This window comes from Carex rostrata, chromosome 15 (assembly GCF_964058835.1).
Source record: "Carex rostrata chromosome 15, lpCarRost1.2, whole genome shotgun sequence".
NCBI classification, from domain to species: domain Eukaryota; kingdom Viridiplantae; phylum Streptophyta; class Magnoliopsida; order Poales; family Cyperaceae; genus Carex; species Carex rostrata.
In genome coordinates, this window is record NC_135932.1 from 5289888 (window position 1) to 5315763 (window position 25876).

The following is a 25876-nucleotide window of genomic DNA, read 5'->3' on the forward strand; positions in this document are numbered from 1 at the left end:
GAATTTGTTAATTAATTGTTATAAACAAGACTCAGGACTATAACCTCTTCCACAGCTACTTGTGGATTTGGTACTTCCAGAAGCTCATCAGCTGAAGTATCAAGTGGTGGTATTATCTGATCTGATTCAGATATATTATTGTGTAATGTATCTTGAATTTTTTCAAGTATTACATTACTACTACTACTTCCTTTTGCGAGAAACTCATTCTCCAAAAATACACTATGACGAGCAACAACTAATTTGTTCTCGGACTGGTAATAGAAGTAATATCATTTTGTTTCTTTAGGATACCCTACGAAAAAGCATTTGTCAGCTTTGGGATCAAGTTTGTCAGACGCTGGGCGTTTGACAAATACTTCGCAACCCCATATTTTAAGATAAGACATATTTGGGGATTTCCCAAACCATAACTCATACATAGTCTTTTCTACTGATTTGGATGGAACCATGTTTACTGTTTGTGCTGCAGTTTCTAGTGCGTGTCTCCAAAATAATTTCAGAAGAGTGGCGTTACTCATCATGGAACGAACCATGTCAAGCAGAATTCGATTCCTTCTCTCAGAAACACAGTTCCACTGCAGTGTCCCCGAAGGCGTGAGTTGTGAGATTATCCAACATTCCTTTAAGTACGTTTTAAACTCAAAACTCAAGTACTCGCCTCCACGGTCCGATCGTAAAGCCTTAATACTTTTGTTTAATTGATTTTCTACTTCAGTCTTGAATTCCTTGAACTTATCAAAGGATTCAGACTTATGTCTCATCAAATAGACATAACCGTATCTACTGTCATTATCAATAAACGTGATAAAGTAAGAATAACCGTTTCTTACACAAGTACTCATAGGTCCACATACATCAGTGTGTATAAGACCTAATAAGTCACTTGCCCTTTCGCCCTTTTTGGAGAAAGGTGTTTTGATCATTTTTCCACGTAAACAAGACTCGCACCTGTTAATTGATTCAAGATCAAAAATCTCTTTCAATGCACCCTTCTATTTATAGGCTTTTGAGGAGGTTCGTAAAGGACTGGAATACACCTGAAACTATGCCTATTTACCAAAATACCATGCCACCTATTTGTGGCGGTTTGGAGGTCGTCCAAGAGATGTGAAAAGACCATTTTTCCCTTGGCCAAATGGGCTTTGTATTTGGGCTTTCAATTTGGATTTTTAATTTTAATTAAGGCTTTGATTATTTAATGGATTTTAAACCCATAATTCAAATCCATAATTAATAATTAAAATACAAATCAAATATATATATAATTGTCATGTACAATTATATTTCTTTTCGGTTGTTGTTCGGTAACTTTTATACAACGTAACGTCTACGTTTATAAATTAACCTTTGTTTCTGCTTGTCATCTTATATGACATTTAAATTTAATTATAACACGTATAATTAATTATAACCATCTTAATATTAATTATAATCAATTTATAATTAATCAGTAAGATTCTCCGTTTAGCTCCTATACGGTGTGACCCAATAGGATCTGTGTTATGTTGGTAAATAGAATTAAAAACTGTTTTAACTTCTATAATCATAGGAGGCATCTGACATCTGCACTATGACCATCCAATTACACAGATGATGCTGTACTGTATAATACCACGATCCAGTAAACTGTTTTACTCGTGTTAGTTCTTTCGTCTTATAGCTATCAGATCAGTTTCAAGATAGGTGTGTGTCATCCTTGGAAACTTAATTTTTTCTTGATTTTGAGTAGATTATCAAATATAATTACTCTTGTAATTATACCGCTAGCCAATAATCTTACTCTGCCAAGGGGCCCAGTGATGCTATAGCTTGTATAGAGATACGAGGGTCAATAGTATTTTTGGTAAACCATCACTACCTCAGCTAAGTTATGTGTACCAAAGAGCTACCGTTATAACTGCATTTTACCAACAGCGTTAGATAACAATCACACATACACATCTCTTAGTAGGAAAGATGAATACCTCATACTTTAGAACTTAACACTAAATGAAAACATTAATGACACGTACACAATTTTATTTAATGTTTTATTCGGGGTCTGTCAAATACCATATTCCTAGAACATGTATTTATGTGATTAAAATGACATCTCTTGTCAGTGGTCTATAAAACTGGATCATCTTTTAATCCACATACTAACCTTGTAATGGTAAATTAGTGTTCCTGCTAATTACCTCGGTTAGAGACTTTTAAGAATATATATCATCTATATTATGAAGTTTCACAATTCCAATTATTGACTCTAGTCAAATAAAGGAATGATCCATAAATGCAATAATACTCAAGGCAACAAAATAACAGTTTATTAATCACTCAATTCATAAACAAAGTTTTGTGATAATTTATTGACTTCTAGATTATTACAAACTAATACCTTGAGGGATGTTTAGTCATAAATTAGGGGAAAGTAACGCCTTGGCAACTCTAATTATAGCAATGCTTTACATGATCTGTTTTACAATAACTCTGTGTGTTACTTGTAGGATCTTTAGTTCAGCTAGCACTTATTCACCCACTAGTTCCCCATGTTGCTACTGAAAATTCAGTGTCTATACATAACCATAAGACTCAACATGCCTTAAAGGCATGCGACATGTTTTATATTTTCTGATATTGCAATGTTGTACATGATGTTTTGATGTTTTATATGAGCTGCACCATAAATAATTTCATTTTTTTTCCTTTTATGTATAGTGATGATGATAATGAAGTTTTGGAAAGGATAAACTAATTAACGATAGCTTCACATAATTTACAGATTCAAGAAGGTTTTGGAAAGGGTAAACAAAAAGCTTACGATAGTGATGACGACAATGAAGTTGATGATGAAGAATTTGAGTAGTGTTGTTAGAGTAATTATGCTCATATTTTGTTATCAATAACATATTTCTTTTGTTATCAGAAGTGGTATCAGTAAGAAAAAGGTTTACTTTTTCTTGTATCCTTTGTAATCTCTTGTATGTCATTTATAAGAGAAATACCAAATATACATTTTCTTGTCAAACATTCATTTCGAATACTAATCAGTGTTGTGTCATGATACATCTAAGCAAAAAGATGTTGGTACTAATTGTCATTTTGCAATAGCAGCATTTAGGTTGCTACCTGCTTTCAATGAACTAAAGTAAAAGTAGTAACATTTCAAATTTACAAATAAAAAATGACCACTGATTAATACTCACTTAAATAGCAAGCTCTTCTAGAATATTTAATGCAAAATGCATCACTTAGATTTGGATCTAGTTATGCACTGATAGATAGAGTTCCAAGTAAATGGCCGAAATCTTTTCTTTGATTGTATTACTGCCTTGGATGCTCTATACCAGCATTAAAAGACAATATATCTTGAAGTAACAGTTCTGGCCTTTTTTTTATGCAGCATCTTTCCTGTCTTAATCTTTCATGTATATACCAGAACTTGTTTCTTCGTTTATTTAAACTGTAAACTGATCAATTAGGATGGGTACAATTAATTGCATTTGATCCAAGCAATACTTGGTTTTGTATTGGGTCTTCCGACGGAACAATAAAGATTTCATGTTAAATTAATTAATAATTTTTGCATTTCATGTCTTTTAGTTTCCTTATGCTACCTAGTCTTAATTGTAATTGTCACTTCCATAAAATTGCTTCATTACAGCCTGTCACTCAAAGAAATATTGTCTTGTCGCATTACATTTAATCAACCGCTTCAAGGTAAAGCAATAAAATCAGAGACAATTGATCAACCGAAAAATAGAAAAAGAAGGAAAAATTGAAGACACCTGTTGCTGGCGGGCGACTTGATCCCATAACTTGGAGGCTTTAGCGCGAGAATCAGAGGAGATACTGAGCGGTTGAGTGCGGTAGAGAAGAGACGGACAGAAATTGGAGAGCGGGGTCGCTGGAAGAGGGGATCGTTGATTTGGGGTTCTGGGGAGCAGGCTGGCAACGACAAAGGGAGGGATGGAGCGAGAGCGCCGGAGAGAGTCGGGTTTGAGGGAGTGCGTTTGATTTTGGGAGGGTAGCGAACCAGGGAGGGAGCGAAACAAAAAATTTGACTGGAAGGGAAGGGAACTGGAGAGACCAGTTGAAATTTTATCCCTTCAAATGAAGGGTAAAATTGGAAATATCAAAATACGTTTTTAATACAATACTTTTCAGAATAAATGTAATCAATTATGTATATCAGATGTATAAATGGGGCAATTTCATAATTTGAATGATTTTGGGGTGACAATTTGGTAATTTCCAAGTTTTGAGGTGGCATAAAAAAAACAGTTATCATACAAAAAGTAAAATGCTTAGCATAACTACATTGTGACAAATATTTTTTCTAACAAAAAAACAGTTATCACAAATATTTTTTCTAGCAAATTTAATTTCTTAACTAAATAATAAAACATTCAAATAAAAAAATACAATACTTAGCGAGTGAGTCTATGGTACTATGCATATCACGGGTTGTTACCGTGCTACGGCTTTATATTCGAGTTTTCAAATTCTAATGGTCGATCCGACCCGTTCATCTTGTTCTACATATTAATATGTGTTTGGAGACCAAATTTTACATTTTTTTGAAATTTTTTTACTATTTTTTTAGATATTTAGAAAATCACTTGATCTGAAAATTATGGACCATCCAAAAACAGTGATTTTCAATAAATCTAAAAAAAATAGTAAAAAAATTTCAAAAAATGTAAAATTTGGTCTCCAAACACATATTAATATGGAGAACAAGATGAACGGTTCGGATCGACCGTTAGGATTTGAAAACTCTAATATAGAGCCGTAGCACGGTACCAAATCATAATATGCATAGTACCATAGACTCACTCATACTTAGCATAATATTCTTTTTATGATATAATTTATTTTATATAATTATTCGTTATCCAATGGGTACGAAATAATCTTTACTAGTACCCTTACATATTTATCTAACGAAAAAAAATTCATACACATATCCATACCCAATAAGTTAACAAAAAAAAAATATTATCCATACCCGTCTTATCGAATACGGATATATTAAATGGGTAAACGGGTGTCATTGACATCTGAAGGTCGGCAGTGTTATTCCAAACTGACAGTCTGGGGGTAAAATCGTCATTAATTGTGCAAAGTTTGGAAGTCAAGATTAGTGCATTCTTTTTCTCATACCAAATTACCAACTTTGATTTTTCAAACTTCACATTTCAACTTCTAGTAGCTTGACCAGTTCCACAATCAGAGGATATAGATGCAACCATTTCTTCGTTGAAAGAACCATCTATTATTGCGGGGAAAATATTAAATCATTGAGTTGACACTTGACAAAAGGTAAATACATCTTTCAACGCGCATGCAACAAATGGAGCGTTGTGCCTTGTGACAGAGGGGATTCGTATCCTCTCAGGTATTGCAGAGGATTAACCTCACTTTACGGTTTGAGATTAAATCTAAACCGGTTTGAAATTCGAGCTAGCATAGGGGCAGTATTATTGGGCTTTGAGATTCGTGCCAAGTTAAAAAGAACGGTTTAGATCTAGTGATTGTAAAAGATTCTCTTATCAAGTAGGAGAGAATATGAATTCGTGAAAGAGATCCACAAGGAGCAGAGCAGCTATCTGGACACGTACACACTAGCCTTAATGGTTCGGGTCCCTAATTAAACCCGTTTAATTACTTCCGGAAAGAGATATGTCACAACTCACAAGACTACAGCAATGTGTCGTACCATTCACCATCATTTTATACTGTTAAATGAGCCTTATTGAACGAATAGGTAAATCAAATTAACCACAAATGTAAAATCCAACTATTTAGATCCAAACCCGTTATGCGTTGACTTTGACCGTTCTTCCCTCCCCAAACTCTCACCTCTTCTCCTCTACATAAGGGCATAAGGCATAACCATTCAGTTCTCATCTCTCACACAAAAAATATCAATCAATGGCATTTCTCCTAAAACACCTCCTGCTATCCACAATTCTCTCTCTCACCCTCTTAACCCCGATCAACGGCCAAAATTGTGGCTGCTCAGATGGCCTCTGCTGCAGCAAGTACGGCTACTGTGGCACTGGCAGTGATTATTGCGGCGGTGGCTGCCAACAGGGCCCATGCTATGCCTCACCACCGACCAATGACGTGTCAGTGGCAGATATAGTCACACAATCATTCTTTGATGGTATCATCGGCCAGGCAGCTGCCAGTTGTGTTGGCAAAGGGTTTTACACACGTGATGCATTTCTGTCTACGCTCGGGTCGTACCCGGCATTCGGACGGACTGGCACAACCGATGACTCGAAGAGGGAGATAGCCGCATTATTCGCGCATTTTACACATGAGACTGGGCGTAAGTTCTCTTTTACTTACAATTTATTTTGCTTTTTTGGAATAAAATTTGCACAATGAAATAGTAATTATAGTTAATGAAGCAACTTTTTTCTGTCTGTTAACAACATTTTTTATAACGAGGTATAATTAAATGAACTTTCTCAGATTAGATTGCACGATGTTTCTCAGAGGTTTTGATAATTTTTGCTGCGTCATACACCATTATAGAATTAAAATATTGTTAGAGAATTAGATTTACAAATTAATTAACGCGGGTTGCCAATGGATATGGTGAATTTAATTGTGGTGGTGGCATTGCCACCGACATATTTGTCAATTCATACATTCATACAACATGCAAAAAAAAAAGGGGGTTAGCAAATAGCAATACAACATGACAACAAGCAGTTAGTTTATCCATCACATCACCCCAAAAAAAAAAAAATTAAGAAGCCACCGAGGAATCCGGGATGTTGGACTTGATGGCAAAATTGTAATTATATCAAAATTAATTTTATGTCTGTGCACAACAAAGATAAGCTAGCATGCCTTCTCTGACCAAGTGAGGAGTAGACTTGTGAGGTATATAATGTAAAAGTTTGTCCACTTAATGTCGACATATGTTGACGTTTGGTGTTAGGCGGAGGCAAAGAAAACCAATTTAATTCCTCTTTGAAAAGTCAACATGAAACCAATTTCCCATCTTTGCAAATTCTTGCATATATTTCCAAAAAATAAAAAAATAAAATAAATCCTTGCAATTATTTTTTTAAAAAAATTACATACATTTTGGTCAAAATATGTTGACGCTGCAATTCTACAAATGTGTCAAATGTAAAGTGGTTAAATATTAAAACTACAAAAGCATATGAATTTTAAACTCCCCTACATCATAAATATTCAATTATAGAATATAGATGGCCTTTTCATTAAACGAAACATAAATAATTACCTGAGTCTATGCCCTGTCAACAAAAATTGAGCCTACTACACTCAAGCTAATTTTTTTGACGCGGTTAATATTGAAAAATGCAGATTTCTGCTACATAGAGGAGATCGACGGCGCATCGAAGGACTACTGCGACGAGAACAACACGCAGTACCCTTGCGTTGCCGGCAAGGGGTACTATGGCAGGGGCCCAATTCAACTCTCTTGGAACTTCAATTACGGGCCAGCAGGTAACAGCATTGGGTTCGACGGCCTAGGTTCGCCTGAGACTGTCGCCAATGACGTGATCATATCGTTCAAAACCGCATTGTGGTACTGGATGCAGAATGTGCACTCAATAATTGTTTCTGGAGAGGGATTTGGGGCCACTATCAGAGCGATCAACGGTGCGCTCGAGTGCGACGGTAAGAACACGGCAACGGTCAATAAACGTGTCGGGTATTATAAGGATTATTGTCAGCAGTTTGGAGTTGATCCGGGACAGAATCTAACTTGTTAGTAGAGAATTAATTATATTATGAAGAAGATTTTTAGATTGTCATTAATAAATTGTAGCTAGCTACTCTGCTACTGTGATGAGCAATAAAGATGTTACTATTAAAAACAGTGGTTTAGTTGAATGAATATTATTTATTGATTAATTGTCATAATTTACCATCTATAATCAAGATGTTTACTTTATACAGAAGGAAGGAAGGGCTTCATAGCCGTTATAAAATAAACCAAAAATATTAATAATGATAATTGGCCAATTGGGTTAATTTCCCCTCTTTTTGGTATGCTTCGGAAATGCTAAATGGAGAAGAATAAAGAGGTGCAGGGTCAAATCTACAAAATTTCACTTAGGTTATGCTGTGTGTACCCAAGAGATAAATTAATCTCCCACAAGTGCACAATGCTATGGGAATAAAACTGCTGCCATCTGAAATAGATGAACAGTATTATGAAATTTCTGCTTTTTCGAATTTAACTATCAATTTGTTTTGAAATGCGTGCACAGACAAACTAGCTATTTCAAGATGCGTGCACAAGAAAAAGTTGAACGCAATGTTATCAGAATCGGACCGGACCTTGACCCGGTAAAGCTCCGGGTCAATGGTTCACTGGTCAAACCGCCGGGTCAACTGGTTCAACCGCTGTTTTTTTTAAAACAATTATAGTTTATAATCAAAAGTCTAACTGATTATTTATTTTTGTGTCTAAATCTAACAAAGGCAAAGTAGCACTTATCGAATTTTTGTAACTGACATGGAAGAAAGGTAAAACAAAAAATAGCATGTACGAGACTGGAAAACTGACTTGTGTACAACTGTACAAGGCACAAACATATTATTATTGTATCTAACATACATCGACTTTCATTTGTGTAAATAATACATCATTTAATTTACAATTTTCAACTATAACCAAAAAGATCATGCTTAATCATGGCAAACATTATCCTAATTTGCACAAATGGTTTATTTTATTCGGTGGAATCAATCAAACCATGTACTCAATATAATCAAAAGCTTGAACTATTGTAGCTCATATGTAAGAAATTTACTAATACTTATCAATTTATTGTCGATTAGGCTAAAAGGAACTCAATTAAAGAATGAAAGGAAAAGAAATGAAACGCACATACTCCCTGATTCTTATCAGTATTCTCTGCGTACCAGTAAAACTGATTACTAAAGTTCAATTTTTTTGGAAAGAAAAATTATCTTTGACTCAAATCTCAACTCTAATTTCATCTAACAGTCTGCATTGCCCTTAAAATTCTTCAAATTCAGCACAGTTCTTACCTTGAAAGGACATCAAACTCTCATCCTTCCTCCTCCCTCATCTCTTCACAGAAGGAGCACCGTATCCAATCGAACAACACTGCACTATTCCCAATCGGCCGTTTTACAACCATTGATACCTAGAGTAAGGCATTAGCGATTTAGCATCCTTTTGCCAGGAAGGTTGAGACGGGTGGTGGTAGGAGCAGTTGGAGAGGTCGAGATGAAGAGGGCTGAGGTCATGGTGGTAGCCTGGTAGGATTAACAGCAGATGTTAGGAAAGAGAGGGTTGAGGTCGGTGGTGGTCGGAGGCTAAGAGCTGTATGAGAGGTCAGGAAGGGTTCGTTCAGGTCACACAAGAAAGAAAGGTCTCAAAAAATTGAATCGATTTTGAACCGTTTTTTTGGTTGGTCTGATCGTTGGTTTTTTAATGAAACTCGCCCGGTTTAATCGATTTTCACCGGTTTAACAGCAGACGCGGTCCTTTATGAGAACCAAACCGGACAGGTGACCGGTTCCGGGTTATTTCGGTTGAACCGACCGGTCCGGTCCGGTTCTGATAACACTAGTTGAACGGATAGATTTGGAAAAACAGAAAATTTCAGAGTATTGTTCACCTAATTCAGATCGCAGCAGATTTATTCCCACAATGCTATGTATCTCCAAACAGTTACCTTAATATTCATGCCTCTTATTTTCAAGATAAATTTTGATTAGTGCAAAATTGAAACTAAAACAATAAAATAAGTAGAATAAATGCAACATTTTAAATTTTGTGTTGTTGGTTTTCTCAAAAAAAAAAAAAATTGTTGTTAGTTGTCATCAAGAAAATGTAGGAGTATAGCGGAATTTTATAAAGTTCATGATATCCATGAAAACGAAAAATGATAACAAATGTCGTCATCTTTTCAACCAATTCTGTGGATTTTTGAGAGAAATACTTTGAACATGGTTGATTAAAGGAATCTCTCATTCATCAATTGTAAAATGGTTCTAATCATCATCAATATCGTCATAATAAGTATTATTATTAAGACTAGACTAGGAGTACTACTATTGTTGTTTTTGTTGATGTTATTACGGAGAGCATCATCTCATACATGTAACATCATGATTGATTTTGCTTAAGAGTTCGAGTATCTTTTGAGAACAAATAAATTTTGAATTTATTTAAAATCATATTATTTTATTTAAAATTTACGGGACATTAATACTAGGAAAATGACAACTTTAACATTCGTGTTTTGAACGATCCGAATTCTCCACGAATCAATTCAATATTTAAAATATCTTAAAAAAATGTGGATTACATAGCATTATAATAGCATTATAATCGTTCACTTTATTTCAATATATTACATAGCAATATAATCATCGGCCATTTTTATTAATAACCCCAAAAAAAAAGGTTTTTTTTACAAAAATAACCTCAAAATCTGAGTTTTTTCAAATATAACCAAACCGCCAGGGACACGGACGGTCCGCTAGGGATCCGACCGCCAGAGTTCTGGGCGGTCCGCTATTTTTTTTTTTTTTTTTTTTAGAGATCTGATATGATATATTTAAAATTGTCGGATATTTTTCATTCTAAAGTTCATACTACTATATATATTACCTTTCTAAATTTCAAATACTCACTAATTCGTCCAGTTTATTTCCTGTTCTATTAAAACTCATTTAAATTTATAGAATTTTCATTTTACCATTTATTAAGAAAAAGTTGCATAACAATGTGTATTGGCTGTTGTGAGACAAATTTTCATTATTAACATTTTTCATTTTTTTATTGTAAGAGAAATGTTTAGTCTTCTATTGATTGATTTATGAAGTAAACCATCCATTTTTTTAGTTGTGACATACACATAAGCATATGACTAAATAACAATGAGTATGCGTTATAAGTAGAGAAACTAACCATATGCCCTCATAAATCAGCCAATTACAAGACTGAATATTTCTCTTACACTTTCTATGTATATTTGAATAAAAGATAAAATACGAACTTTATAAATTTTATATGAGCTTTGATGGAAAAGACAATAAGTTGGATAAATTTGTCAGTTTTTATAATTTAGACAGAGAAATATGATATTACATATTTATAGAAAGAGAAATGCATAATTTTGATGTTTTTGAAGACTATACATGAAAATAAAAAATATAATGCAAGTCTCACTCTATACGCTTGTTTATTTGAATTTTATTAGTATTAAATATTGACAAGAAAAAACTATTTGTACAAATAATTTTCAAGAAGGGGAAAACAAATATATAGAGAGAGAGAGAGAGATGGGCTATGGTGCATTGCAATGCATGAACCCCCTTATGCATTGCACTATAATCACGGATTTAAAGTCCAAACGACCGATCCGAACCGTTAGATGTTTAATCCATATTGAAATGTGCTTGGAGACCAAATTTTACATTTTTTGGAATTTTTTTACTATTTATTAAGCATTTTTGAAAATTGCTGTTTTGCTATGAACAGTAAAAAACAGTAAAATTTTCTGGACCATCAGATCAGCGACTTTCAAAATTGCTTAATAAATAGTAAAAAAATTCCAAAAAATGTAAAATTTGGTTCCCAAGCACATATTAATATGAAGAACAAGATGAACGGTTCGGATCGGTCGTTTGGACTTTAAATCCATGATTTATAGTGCAATGCATAAGAGGGTTCATGCATTGCAATGCACCATAGCCCATCTATATATATATATATATAGAGAGAGAGAGAGAGAGAGAGAGAGAGAGAGAGATGGGCTATGGTGCATTGCAATGCATAGGCCATGGTGTGCATTGGACCATAAATCACCGATTCAAAGTCCAAATGAGCGATCCAAACCGTTCATCTTGTTCTCCATATTAATATGTGCTTGGAGAACAAATTTTATATTTTTTAGAATTTTTTTACTATTTATTAAGCCACTTTGAAAATCGTTGATCCAACGGTGACTTCTGATTTTACTGTTCCAAACAGTCACCGTTGGATCAGCGATTTTCAAAGTGGCTTAATAAATAGTAAACAAATTCCAAAAAATATAAAATTTGGTCTCCAAGCACATATTAATATGGAGAACAAGATGAACGGTTTGGATCGCTCATTTGGACTTTGAATCGGTGATTTATGGTCCAATGCACACCATGGCCTATGCATTGCAATGCACCATAGCCCATCTCTATATATATATATAGAGTTAGGCTGGGGTGCTATGGATAGCATAGAGGCCTCTATGCTACGGCTCAATATTCGAGTTTTCAAAATCCAAACGGTCGATCCGAACCGTTCATCTTATTCTCCATATTAATATCTGCTTGGAGACCAAATTTTACATTTTTATGAATTTTTTTACTATTTATTAAGTATTTTACAAAATTGTTGATCCAACGGTGGCTGCACAAAACAGTAAAACCGTTGGATTAGCGATTTTCAAAGTGGCTTAATAAATAGTAAAAAAATTCAGAAAATTATAAAATTTGGTCTCCAAGCAGATATTAATATGGAGAATAAGATGAACGGTTCGGATCGACCGTTTGGATTTTGAAAACTCGAATATTGAGCCGTAGCATAGAGGCCTCTATGTTATCCATAGCACCCCAGCCTAACTCTATATATATATATATATTCAAATTTCCACTGATTTAAGGTGCGCTGCCAAAAAAATGGCAAATATTAAAGCTCGTTACAAAGTATCTAATTGACAATCTTTTATTTAACAAATAGATAGATATTTAATCTACAAGTTTAGAAAAATGTTGCCATGCAAAGACACAAAAACCTGACTCGATGTTCAAAACTTCCTAAAGGGAGGGGATTTGCTGCAGAAATTCTCTCTGTCTTCTCTTCTTCTTCTTTACAATCTGTTTTCTATGTATGTATGTATGTATATATGTATATATGTATATATTATACATATATTATAAAAACCGAAAAAAGAGAAGAAAATCAACAAGCTGTCAGAACTTGAAATTTTTTTAATAAAGACCAAGTCCTTAATTTTTTGACAAATACCCTAAACAAAAAAAAAACTAAAACTTCACAAATGAAAATATTAAGAAAAAATCAGATCTCTAAAAAAAAAAAATAGTGGACCGCCCAGAACTCTGGCGGTCGTGTCCCTAGCGGACCGCCCGTATCCCTGGCGGTCCGCTATAGAAGTGGACCGCCAGCAACCCTGGCGGTTTGGTTATATTTGAAAAAACTCAGATTTTGAGGTTATTTTTGTAGAAAACCTTTTTTTTTGGGTTATTAATAAAAATGGCCGTATAATCATTCACCTTAAAATAGTCCGTTTTATTTATTTAAAACAAAAAAGATGATTGTTTCCATCAAACGATTAAAATATATGAATTATGGTATGAAAATGAAAGTCTGAACCAAAACAATTAAAATATATTACAACCGAATTACTTGTTCCTGTTCTTTCGCCCAGTCTCTTCCTGTTCTTCCTCATCAGGTGCATACACTCATCATCTGATTTGTGCTTCTAAGATTTTCAATTGATTTCCGTTGTGATCTGTATAGATCTTATATAGAAACAAAATTGATAATATTTCTAGATTTCTCACGGCAATAGCTATAGAAACATAGAAAATAAATAAGGAATGATTGAAACAATGAAACATATTTATATCGCTAAATTAGAGAGGAAGAAATAAAAAATGAATGAAATAGGAAAACATATTATATCTCTGAATTTCAAAGTTTATTTAATTTTAATTGTAAGACATCATGTGGCGGTACGTATGGTGGGTGTGTTTTTAGTTAAATTTAGACTTCTACACATTATTTAGATACATTTAATCAAAAAAAGACATATTATGTAATTGGAGGGATAAGATTAAATCTGAAATTTCAACTTTCAATCATAACTGTTAACGAATCGGACACACAACGCGCTTAATAATGAAATGGAGATATATTTATTTATCAAGGTTTAAGTCAACTTTTAATTCTCCATATGTAGTTTTACATTTTTTTTTTTTTAAAGACTCGGCTCCTCGTCATTATTTTTTTGGAGACGCACCACAACTTAAAATTTGTTTTCCTACATGACATGTACAAATTACAAACTTAATTGTATACATAATTCATATTTAATTTGATCTGTCATTTTATATAAAATTCGCACTTAATTTTATTTGTCGTTTTAATATTTTATACAAAGTTCACACTTAATTTATACTAATTTGCATGTTAACTGTAAAACCTATATGATTTGGATTAGCTATTTTAGTCATTGATGTTAATTCCAGGTCAAGAGCAACGAGGCAAACTCTTTCACAATTTCTCACTCTTTTCCTATTCCACCACAATTCTTTTGTGCCGAACATCAATAAAATTTGAATGATTCTAGAGTGATCATCAATAAAATTTAATAATTGTATTTATTCTTTGATATAAATGATTCTGGAGTTTAACTTTTTATTTAAATTTTATTGCTCTTTATATCCTTTCATCTTCCATTGGACTTTCTAAACTTCATCTCTAATTTGATTTTAGCTTAAATTCATTATTTTGTGTACATAGCCCCAGGGAGCATTCAGTGAGCTCTTCATACTGACAGGTGGGTCTGTTTACGTCAACATTTTACTGAATATGAGTTATAATCAATTAATAGTATTCAGTGCATTGGTGCATTAACAAAACTCAACAAGGGTACAATAGTCATTTCCTACTATTATTATATTTAATGAATATTTACTTTTACTATTCTATTTGTTAAGTTTATCGAACACAATTAAAATAGAGAAGAAGAGTGATTAATTCTCAATTCCAAATTCCTTTATTCCGTCGCTATTCCACTCATTGCGGAACAAGCCATAACAATGGCAGCCTAGGTTGTCCATTGCTATCATTTTGACTTTTGTTTGAATTTTGTGAATTATGGTTGGCCTATGTTTATTTCCGACTATGTCTATGTTTATTTCTGACTAACATTCATATATTAAATTACTTCTTGATAAAAATATGAGTTTCAAGTACTTACAATAATTCAAATTTAAATTAATTTGTAGATTGAGCATTGTAATCTTGAATATCAAATGATTTTTAGTAATTTTAATTTGACCCATCTAATCATATCATTACTTTGGTGAAGTTGCTTAGTTATTAAATTGCATGTCCAGAAGTGTTCAACTTTTACTTGATATTAATATAACCAACTAAACATGCCTAAACAATGCAGCACTTCGACTGTGGTTCAAATTGAAGTACGTTATCTCTATTTGATGAGTGAGGCTATGGTAATATGCATATTACATATCTAACATGTGTTATAGATATATATTTATTTTAAGTTTTAAATAATTAATTTGAAATTCTATTAAGGTTATTGGTACTAAGATTATAGCTTTGACTCAATTTTGGTGTAAATCTAGAGATGATGATTCATTCTTTAAATTAAATCTTATATTGCCTTTTGATGTTAAGAATCTTCCAGATCTCCTTCTGCTGGAAGAGGAAAGAAGCTCAGACACGACCCAAACTTTGGACCTCCTGGTGCAGGATTCTGGGGTTGGCACCCCCCCATTTCCAATGTTTGGCGTCGAGGAAGATGATGAAGACTTATTAGATTTGTAGTACTTAGTTTTATGCATGTTATGATGTTTTTGTGTTTTCCTAGGATTGTTGCCTTCTTGTGTTGTGGACATGGTAAGATGTTTTGATTTTTTTCTATTGTTTTTGCTTATGTTTTGAATAGCTGTACAGACTTGACATATTTGATTTTGGTACCAATTTTAGGTACTAGGTCAAATATGCTATGATTCTTGATTTCAATGAAATCGGTGGTAAAATACCACTATTTTTCAAAAAAAAAAAATTAATTTGAACCATTAAACATCTTTTTCATATGAATTGTACTTGCAGACTAAATTTATGTTTTTTCTTTTTTTACTTTTTATTATTTTATTAGATAGGTACAATATCACTGTTTTTGAATGGTCTATAATATTCAAATCAAGTGATCTTCTGTCTATCTAAAAAAGGTAAAAAAAAAAAAAGATTCTAAAAAATATAAAATATAATTTGCATGTAGATCTTTATATAAATGTCATGTTTGATCATTTAGATCGACAATTTGAATTTAAAAAACAGAGATATAAACCCATAACACAAACCATTATATAATATTAGTAGAGTAGAACTAGGGTGTTCTTAAGCTCACCAAAGTGTTTGGTGAGCTTAACTCCAAAATTCATCAAATCGGTTTCAAATGACGAATCTGAGCCGTTGGAACCCGCTTACCTTACGAGTGATGCGTCAACATGTGAAAATTTTAAACATTCGAATTAATTTAGTATAAAGTCAATCAGTCAAAATTAAAAGGTTAATAAATTAATTTTAGTGCATACATTTTTGAACGTTTTCTGGCCGCTTACTTTATACTAAATTAATTCGAATATTTAAAATTTTCACATGTAGATGCATCACTCGTAAGATAGGTGGGTTTCAACGGTTCGGATTCATCATTTAAAATTGATTTGATAAATTTTGGAGTTAAGCTCACCAAACACTTTGATGAGCTTAAGAACACCTTAGTTCTATTCATATTAGTATATTACCATAGCCTCACTCATATCTGATATAGTGAAGAAACTTTTTTTTTCTTTCTTTCTTGGGAGAATTTCATATATACCACTCAAAAACTGTGAAATTGCGTATTTACCATTCAAATCTCTATAATTACGTATTTACTATCTAAAAATCTAATAACTCACAAATTTACCCAATATAACTTTAGTATATATCAAATATACCCAAAACTTAGATTAATTGTGTTTATTATTCTTAAAACTATAATTAATCAAGTATTAACTTAACGCCCTATCTTTTTTTCCTTAGATCTGTTCTCCTTTATACCCAATATAAGAGATTAAAAACATATAATCCAAACTGAGCCAGTAACAAAACACAAATTCTCAAACTCAGTTACTACTTTAATAATGGGTTGCGTATCAACATCGAATTCAATTAGAATTGTTATGTTGGAAAATGTGGAGTGGTTACATTGTTTTTAGACGATCAAACTGGAGCTGAAATCCTAATCTTTGAGTCTGTTGCCCTCTTCTCTTCGAGTTTCAGCGGGAGAAATGAGACGAGGAGAGAGTTTCAGCGGAAAAGGGAAAACTACGCCAAAAAAAGCGGGAGGTAAATATATGCGTAGAAGAGGAAGTGGTAGAGAAGGGGAAGAGACTAAATAAACTCTTTTTTATATAACATTAAACTTAATTAATCTCATTTTTTGATTAATTGGATAAATATGTGAGCTATTAGATTTTTAGATGGTAAATATGTAATTATAGAATTTTGGATGGTACATACGTAATTTCACAGTTTTTGAGTGATATAAATGAAATTCTCCCTTCTTTTTTTTTTGGGAAAAAGCATCCGATCCGACCGTCATATCAGTTATAGATATTGAAGCGAATCTTAAAGCTTAACATTTCAAGAGATAAAAAAATACTGGAGAACTCCATTTCTGAAGCGAATCTTCAGTCTCCTTCTATCCTCCTCTTTCCTTTCCTAGGAAGCGGCTCTCATTTCGGCTCCACCGCTCGCCTCAGACGTGGCAAACGAGGTTTAGGGTTTAGTACTTCTCCAGCTACTTCTCTCTCTCAATTCCGAACCAAAATAGAGGTATTTTTAGGGGTTTATGGAGGACTACTTCTGGGTTTCCTAACGAATTAGTTTCAATTATTCAGCAATTCTGGTACAAAAGTTTCTTATTTTACAAGGTATTTCACAAACCACAAGTCTTAAGGCAAGGTTGAGCTCAAAATCAGTGTGTTAGTTTGGCATCTCTATTTTTTAGCAGCTGTATTGGTTACATATCAGACAAGTTGGTACCACTGGTAACACCATTACTGACAAACATAGTCGCTCTATCAAGCCCTAATTCAATCATTCTACCAGAGTTTTCACTGACAGAAGATAAAGAGAAAAAGTTCACATTTGGTCTTTTACGAAATTAAGATTGTATTTTCATATACTTGTCTGTATTCAATTTTTTATCTAATTCTATTTGCACTGCTTGTATTTTTTTTTCTTTTCAAAATTTTAGATAGAGTACATTTCATGAGATACGACTGTTCAACCCTCGTTTCTTCAGCATGAGTTGCATTCAAGCAACGACTACATATAAGCCTAGCTTGGGCCCAGCTGTCAGGAGGCAATATAAGAGGCTTGAAACAGTATATTGTGCTTCTTTATCCTCAACATTCGATCAAAAATCAAGAAACTTCACATGTGGGAAACTTGCTTATAGTCCACCCAAGTATAAGAGACTTGCCCCAATTTGTGGTATGGGTGGTGCCGGCAGTGCTGGTAGCAGTGATGATGTAAGAAACATCCTCTCTATTCTATTATCTTTTAATTTAATTTTAAAGGGGGTAGCGCATTCAATCTCATTGATAGGAAAAATAACCAGTTTCTTTGTGTGGCATCTTTTGAATTGAATCCTTGTATAAATGAAGTCAAATACTACATGTGTAGTTGGTATGCGATTCTGCTGATTTAATGCAATATGTAATGGTATTACAAACCTCTTCTGAAAATGATATCTCTCTACCCGTCTGTAGCCTTTCTCAATGGAGTCGTTGAAGAAGGCAATGGAGGGGATGAAACAAGAAAAGTCACTTCAGGATGTACTGAAAGAGAAGATGGGACTTGACTTTGGTGGATATGGTGGAGCTGGTAAAAAGCCTCCACGTGGCGGCGGCGGTGGCGATGGGGCTAGTGAAGGTAGTAGTTCAGGGTTTAACAATTTTAAGGAGTGGTTGGATGAAGCATTGCAAGTGTTCCTAGCCACATTTGCACTCATGTTTCTGGTATTTATTCGTATTCACTGCTCTATTTAGTTTCTGCTGCACAGAGTATGTACCAGTGATTACTTTCCAGCATGCTTATTTCAGTTCTCTTACACATGGTATTTACTGGTATCAACCATATTAAACTATGGTTTTGGCACAGTGGGGCCTTTGTTTTCTAGGTATTTTTACTATTTCTTTTGATGTTCATAAACATAGTTGTTAATAGATAAGAAAGAAGACAAAAAATTTAACAAGGAAAGCTGCCTTCGCATTCAAGTTATGTAAATGCATTTTCATTATATCTTAACCCCATCAACACAGATTAGAAAAGTGAAAAATAATACATAACAAACAAACTTGACACTACTTATTTCTGGATATAGTATGTGTGCATAGTCCGTGGTGAGGAGCTGCTGCTGCTGGGACGGGACTTAATAAAGTACCATTTATCGGGCAAGAAGAGCATGCGTCTGGCTGATCTACCACCTTTTCTTCGACGTCGCGATGATAGAGAATGACTCGACGTATTGAAGCCCTCAAAACTACTTTAACTGATTTATTGTGTAATGAAGAAAAGAGGATGAGGTTTGGGATAAGAGCCACAATGAGCAGAGTGAGATTTGGTATTTTTCTTCTAGTATTGTTGGATTGTTGAGTTTTTATTTGTTTTTGTTTTCAATCATGAGTATAGTGTTTTCTTGTGGAAGGTATTATGATTTATCGTATTTAGGTTTGTTGAGGATTGCAAAACTTAGCTGCCCTATTTTTTTCTCATCACTTGTGAGATTCAAGTGAATCTCAATATATTTAGACGCTTGTCAATGAACTAGAATTGCACTTTTCTTTTATTGAACAGCTAACCTGCGAGAGTAGGTTTCTCAATGTGGTTTTCGATGTAAAAGCATTTCTTTTTGGTACCTGGAAAAATGAAGGTATGATAATGGTTTCATAATGTTCTTTTTGGTACTGAGAACTGAGAAATGGTTTCATAATGTTCTTTTTGGTACTGAGAACTGAGAAATGGTTTCATAATGTACTTTTTAAATATTCATTTTTGATCAAAAAGAGTTTCTTTTGTGAATGATGAACGCAATGGCGTTTTGATTGCATCTCAAAAAGCAAATGTCGTAACTATATGGAGTAAAAAAATCATATCAGTGAAAAAAAAAATTCAGTCATGTCTTGTAAAACAAAAACAAAAAAGATTATATTCTTACATGCTATCCTATCAGTGAAACGCTTTTGTTTGTTAAAATACTGTTACAAGCTATCCTATCAGTAAAAATGCTCGTCTGGGAGACCACCCTCCCTTTGATCAGAATAAAAACCAATAGAGTTAAAAGAGATGAAAAGAGTTGATTCCGGATTGAATTTTATTAATTGGAAGCGATAAGTAAAATTAAAGTATTTAACGTTTTCACAGTAAGAAAACAACCCCAATATCTTAATTTACAAACAATGCCGCCGAACACTAATAATTAAGGTTAGTTATACAGAAGGATTAAACAGCCAAGAATCAGTTAAAGAAGAAGAAACTAGAAGAAAGCAGCAGCGGTGTATCTTCACCCTTACGAAATTATTTCCCGTCAAGTACCTTCGGTTTTCCTGTTATTTTGCTGGAGGAATCAACCCCTCTCAAATCCCGCCGAATCAAATCATCCTCCTTTGACGCCTCTGTTCCAATTAGGCAACAAGCAAGAATTCCGACTCCATTTAAGATGTTGTGTTGTGTGTGTGAATGTGTTACACAATAGCACTAGCACAAAACCAGATGTACTAGGCTAGACTTTTTGTACTAAACTTTTAAACAGCACTTTCTCATAAAAATAAAACTGAAGCAAGTATACCAAATAGATAAAAGGTCACAAAATCATTATAAGAATCCTCCTAGTCCATCACGCACAAAATTGACTGTCAAGAATATGCTCACAATTTGTACATAAACCTCTTGAAATGGTACAAATCCTAGGATTTGCAGCATAAATTTGTTGTTTAAAAACTTCAATTTAAATTCTAAATTATCTCGTAATAATCTTAATCATCGTTTTCATCAAGAGCTGATCCTTCAGCTGCTTTTTTCTCCCTTTGCTTTTCCCTGCGCTTTTTATTTCTCAATGCACTCTTGCTCATTTCTCTGCCCCCGGAACAAAGAAAGAAATACATTAACAGCTGCAGATTCATACAAGTTCCGATATAACAAAAGTTAATTAGAGAAGATATTTGATGAACTTACCCTGAACCTGATGGGGCTAATCCGCCAAAAAGCTGCATATTAAGAATTCAACATTTTCTTAAATTAGATCAAAAGCCTCAAAGTAGGAAAATTTTAAACAGAAATGCTTTGCAAACAATAATTATAAGTTCTCATGTTTTAATAAAGACAGGATATCCTTTCTGATGCATGAATTTAATACCCATATGCTGGAAAAATGTGCCTCTAGCTCCCATTATCCACTTTTCACTATATCCATAATTGAATGAAAATCAATCCAATCATACTTCGTTGTTTTGATTTTTGATCTCCATGTTTCGTCATGAACCTAATTTGCAGAAGCTAGGGCAATTCAGTATTTTTGGAAAAGAAGTTGTACCTCTTGCTGAACAGAAGCTGCATTTTTTGCACGGGGAGGGCGATATGCAGCTGGTTTCGCAGGAGGTGCACTTACATTTGCAGTCTTGCTTGATGAAGGTTGTGTTGCTTTAGAACCTTGTGCCAGAAAAAGTATATATATATATATATATATATAATCTCACCTTTAGAAAGACAATGCTTGAGAAGAGTAAGGAAATGATTCATCGAGAAAAGAAAACTATAAAACCTTGCTTCTTTGGTTCTTCAATCTTTAGGGCTCCAACTGACTTTACAAGGTCATTTATCTCGCCAAATTTCTCAGGTTCTTCTGGCTTCCAATCAGCCTATAGGAAAACAAAAAATTAACCAACTACAACTGAGATAATCAACTAATATAACTTCCCATAGTTAGTATTTTAAATCAATATCATCCAAACATCCATTAAAATTTCCTATGTGCTCTTACAAAAATTAACTTTCAAAAGCATAGAAAAAAAAAACACGGGGGGTGTTATAGCCAAAGGATAAAGAAGCACAGATTTAAAAGGACCTGATACAATCTGTCGAACATCTTCGTGAAATATAGAGAACCGTCATGATGGAATATTTTTATACTTCAAAAAAACCAATAGAACTTGATTAAAACTATGCAATATTATATGTTGGAATTTTTTTGAAAACTAATAATGAGGCAAGTGTACTTACCAGTTGTCAATTTGTAACCTAGGTGCGGTCGTTGCAGTCATGAAATAGTGGCCATCTGGGGACCACTCACTAGTGACAGAGCACTCGGCCTTTGTTGAACCCAGCAATCTTTTCTCAGAACAGTCCCAAAATGCCTGAGTTAAAAAAGAAAAAGAAAAAAAAAAGGGAAGAAGAACATGAACCTTAAATGCGTAAAAAGAGAACTATCATGTGACATACAAAATCCCAAATGTCATGTAATTGATTCAAAAACAGAATTATCTCATAACACTCTATCCACAGGAAGTATCATTTAAAACACTCTTCAAATTTCTTCATAACAAACCAAACTAACTCTAATTTCTCCAATAATACATAGAAACAAGGAAATACTGCTAGTTTGAGCATCTTCTTCCACATTTTGTGGTTGTGTATGTGATAACCTAAGGTACTCAAAACATGAATTCCACAGAAACATCAAGTAAAAAGGAACATTGCATGAAATAGCACTAACCATGTAGCCAGGCAAGTTCCCAAATCCAGCTAAACAAAGAACTGTTTAATTAAAAGGTTAAAGAAAACAAGTATATATAGCTCCTGCCAACAAAAGATAAATGAAGAAAAGAGAAAAGGATACGTCTTCCTTTGGGGTTCCATCTAATTGTATTGTAAGGTCCTTCACCAAGCTCAAACAAAACATTGCATTTCTTATCAAACACAGTAGCTCTTGCCGGCATAACTGGAATCGTATAAAGGGACTAGTTGTAAGAATTAGATCATATAGACTATTTTGCATAATTAACTAAATGAGGTATGTGAGAAGCTTACATCCATAAACTACAGCAAACTGTGATCCTGAAGTAGACCACTGTACATCATGCACCGGTCCATCTTTCTCTATTAAATAGAATAATGGTTTGTTCATGATGTGAATTCTTGCTTATTATTAAGAACTAGAAATAAAAATGAGAAGAAAATGAAACTTGAGCAAGGATTTTAATGTGCACCGGCCCATCATACCAAGGATTTTAATATTGCATATCTATTCCAAGAAATATTGTACCACACTGATCTTTTACCCGAGCAACATCTAATTAATATAGTTGGTTTTTCATTTTTTGTTTTTCGTACCAGTTCCAGGCTAAACCAGCCAAGCTCGCCACTGGTAATTGTAATCCCTGAACCATACAACACTTAAAAAAAACACATACTAAGAAAGCATATATTGCCCAAACTTACTGAGGGTCACAAGTCCTTCATGGGACCCATCAATAGTTAAGTAATTAAGCTTGGTTTCACCATAGTAACTCTGGTTGGTTTTATCCACATCAGACTGGGCCACAAAGAGTACCCCAAATGAGTCTTTATTCCAGTGGAACTGCACACTCGAGCACCTGAAGAAACTTCTGCGTGCAATCGGCTGCGATTGCATATCTTTATTGCAAGAGTAGATCTGAACACTTGCTGGCATCCCCTGAAGGAGAAAACATTCACAAGTTATTATTTTGAAACTTACAAATGAAATCAAAGATCAATTATGCTAAATATAAAGCCAGAATTACCCTTTGATTTGCAGAAAATCTGGAATAGGATTAAAATATACTTCATATGGCATAGCAACCATAACTGTTTTAAATTCACTTTATTGGCATAAAATAACCAGATTTTTTATAATTAAGAGAGTAAGTATGATAAAAGGATCGACCTTGGCTTCAGGAACAAATGCAGCCAAATATGACCCAGGAGCCTTTGAGATCCCTATTGCGGCTACACCTGGTAGTCTAAGTTTGTAAATAATCCCTTTTGAGAAATCTTTTGGGTCAAAGAACTGTATCTCATTTGTCACCATTCGACATGCAGTAGACTCGTCAGAGCTAAATTGAATTGATGGCCTACAACATTCAACAACAAAATATCAGTTCGTAATTGTTTTTTTTTTTTTCAATTATTCATTTGTTTATCTTATTTGATCTTTCTCTAAGAAATGTGGAAAGGCCACCAGTTTCCATTATCATATAAAATTTATACCCAAACCAGATTTAAAAGACAGAAAAAACCTAAAACAAAACACCAGCCCAAAATAAATTTTGAAATCAGTGTATAGGGGTAAGGTGTGGGTCATGGGGCAGCTGAAAAATAGATCATTTGTAGTAACAGATTGTGAACATAAGGCACCATAAAAGCCATCACAACACAAAGACATACCTATTAATAATTATGTATCTTATTATCTGCCTTTTTTCTTGTAACTTATGTTAAAATTGCAAGAAATACACTTCAGCTTTCAGATTTTGTTCAAGCAAAGAATTAACAGGCTTTGTATCTACGAGGAGATAACCCTGCTCCAAAGAAGCAGTATCGTGTCCATTGACATGGCCTGGCTTGGCAAAATGCCAAGATATGTGTCCGATTTATGGCTACAAATAAAATTTTAATAAATAGGGTGAAAAAATCAAAAGGGAAGAGATTACAGAAGTAGAAGAACTCACCAAGTAGTTTTTGACATGTTCTTCTGCATGAACTGATACACTTGGGCCCCACTTCCAACATTCCAAATCACAACATTTTTCTCCTGTGGAGAAGATGGCTTCTGGAATGTCAGGAGGTAGGTCCCACATGACGACAATGCTGATGCCAGGAGAGAAGGGACCTCAATTGACTTGACCTCGGTAAGAGACTTGCCATCATAAATGGAAACCACACAATTTGGTTTGGTGACTAGGAGTTTTGACCCATCTTCACAGAATTTTGTGGAGGTACAAGGGATTCTCTCCAGCTTGGATGTTGGCTTTGAGTTGGGAAATGGAGGCCCGCCCCATATGGAAAAGCAATCCGGCTCACGAACTGGTTTGAGAATTTAACAAACAGGATGGGCATTATTAGAGGCAATTAGTTAGGTACTAAAAAATGCAGAAAGTAGGTTGCCATTAAGGCCTACTGTGGCAAATAAAAAAGTGAGAATCATTGCCAGTAAGAACTGTGCATTGTTTCCAAGAAAACTACATTTCCAATTGTATTTATCATTCATATTAGAATAAGTCTTAAGTCTCTGAAATGATCACTGGAAATGAGCAAAGGTTAATGCTTGTCAAGTAAGGTACTGTTTTCTTATACAAAAGAGGGTTAATACCAAGTGAAACAGTGGAATCAGCAATTTCAGATATATCTGGAGTAAACCATATTTCACAATAAGCAGGATCAGGTAAAAATTATGAGGATAAGAACCAATTTACCTACTGGAATAACTTATCAAACCCTCAATTTGATTACAGATTGGTCGAAATACAAGTACCACTGTCGGTTTTATTACTGGTTGGCAGAAACAAAGCCAATTTTAGGCATTATTCTGGCGTAAATCCTGTACCAAACAAACCGAGCAAAATTAAACATAAATAAAAAATCTTCTATCCGTAACCTAGGATCTGCACAGCGGGGGATTGTTCGACTGAAGACATGATTAGACGAGATACAATCTCTGAACTCGGTTCCCTGTTCGAATTTGCGAGCTATGTATGTATGCATGAGGCAGCTCAGGAAGAAAGAAGAGGGTTTATGCGATGGTGGCTATGAACCCGACAACCCGGTTAAGATCTGAACCTGTTAAAATAAAACCCGACATATATTTGGGTTTGGATTTCATAAGAAAACGTTAAGAGGCCCAAAATGGTCAATAGCTGTCTTCAGAAGGCCCAAATTTGTATGCAGAACTGAGAAAGACAAAAGGCCTACAAATTGATACTTGGTAAAAATATTAAGCCTTCAAAATTTTAAAATTAATTATATTTTGGT

General features: G+C 34.0%; 3 protein-coding genes across 5 annotated transcripts; 2 read left to right on the forward strand and 1 right to left on the reverse strand.

Moving 5' to 3' along the window:
- The first annotated feature begins 5882 nt into the window (after window positions 1-5882).
- Window positions 5883-7893, forward strand: LOC144565994 (endochitinase EP3-like). Its single transcript, XM_078315859.1, has 2 exons — window positions 5883-6322; window positions 7339-7893. Exons 1-2 carry the CDS (start codon window positions 5920-5922, stop codon window positions 7749-7751), a joined length of 816 nt encoding a protein of 271 aa, XP_078171985.1. The 5' UTR covers window positions 5883-5919; the 3' UTR covers window positions 7752-7893.
- Window positions 7894-17483: 9590 nt separating this feature from the next.
- Window positions 17484-19698, forward strand: LOC144566279 (uncharacterized). Of its 3 annotated transcripts, none has more exons than XM_078316269.1 (4): window positions 17484-17659; window positions 18084-18360; window positions 18601-18849; window positions 19215-19698. In XM_078316269.1, exons 2-4 carry the CDS (start codon window positions 18133-18135, stop codon window positions 19347-19349), a joined length of 612 nt encoding a protein of 203 aa, XP_078172395.1. In that variant the 5' UTR covers window positions 17484-17659; window positions 18084-18132; the 3' UTR covers window positions 19350-19698. The 3 variants fall into 3 exon arrangements, with proteins under 3 accessions (XP_078172395.1, XP_078172397.1, XP_078172396.1); XM_078316271.1 differs by having other exon boundaries at window positions 17497-17612; XM_078316270.1 differs by having other exon boundaries at window positions 17528-17757.
- A 991-nt stretch (window positions 19699-20689) lies between these two features.
- LOC144566045 (Eukaryotic translation initiation factor eIF2A family protein) lies at window positions 20690-25679 on the reverse strand. Its single transcript, XM_078315901.1, has 13 exons — window positions 25503-25679; window positions 24577-24931; window positions 23793-23979; window positions 23327-23561; window positions 22916-22984; window positions 22725-22826; window positions 22602-22642; window positions 22109-22242; window positions 21954-22017; window positions 21651-21747; window positions 21423-21538; window positions 21065-21096; window positions 20690-20965 (listed from the first exon to the last, which is right to left on the reverse strand). The coding sequence occupies exons 1-13, from the start codon at window positions 25540-25542 to the stop codon at window positions 20866-20868; spliced, it is 1572 nt and encodes a 523-aa protein (XP_078172027.1). The 5' UTR covers window positions 25543-25679; the 3' UTR covers window positions 20690-20865.
- Window positions 25680-25876: the final 197 nt, after the last annotated feature.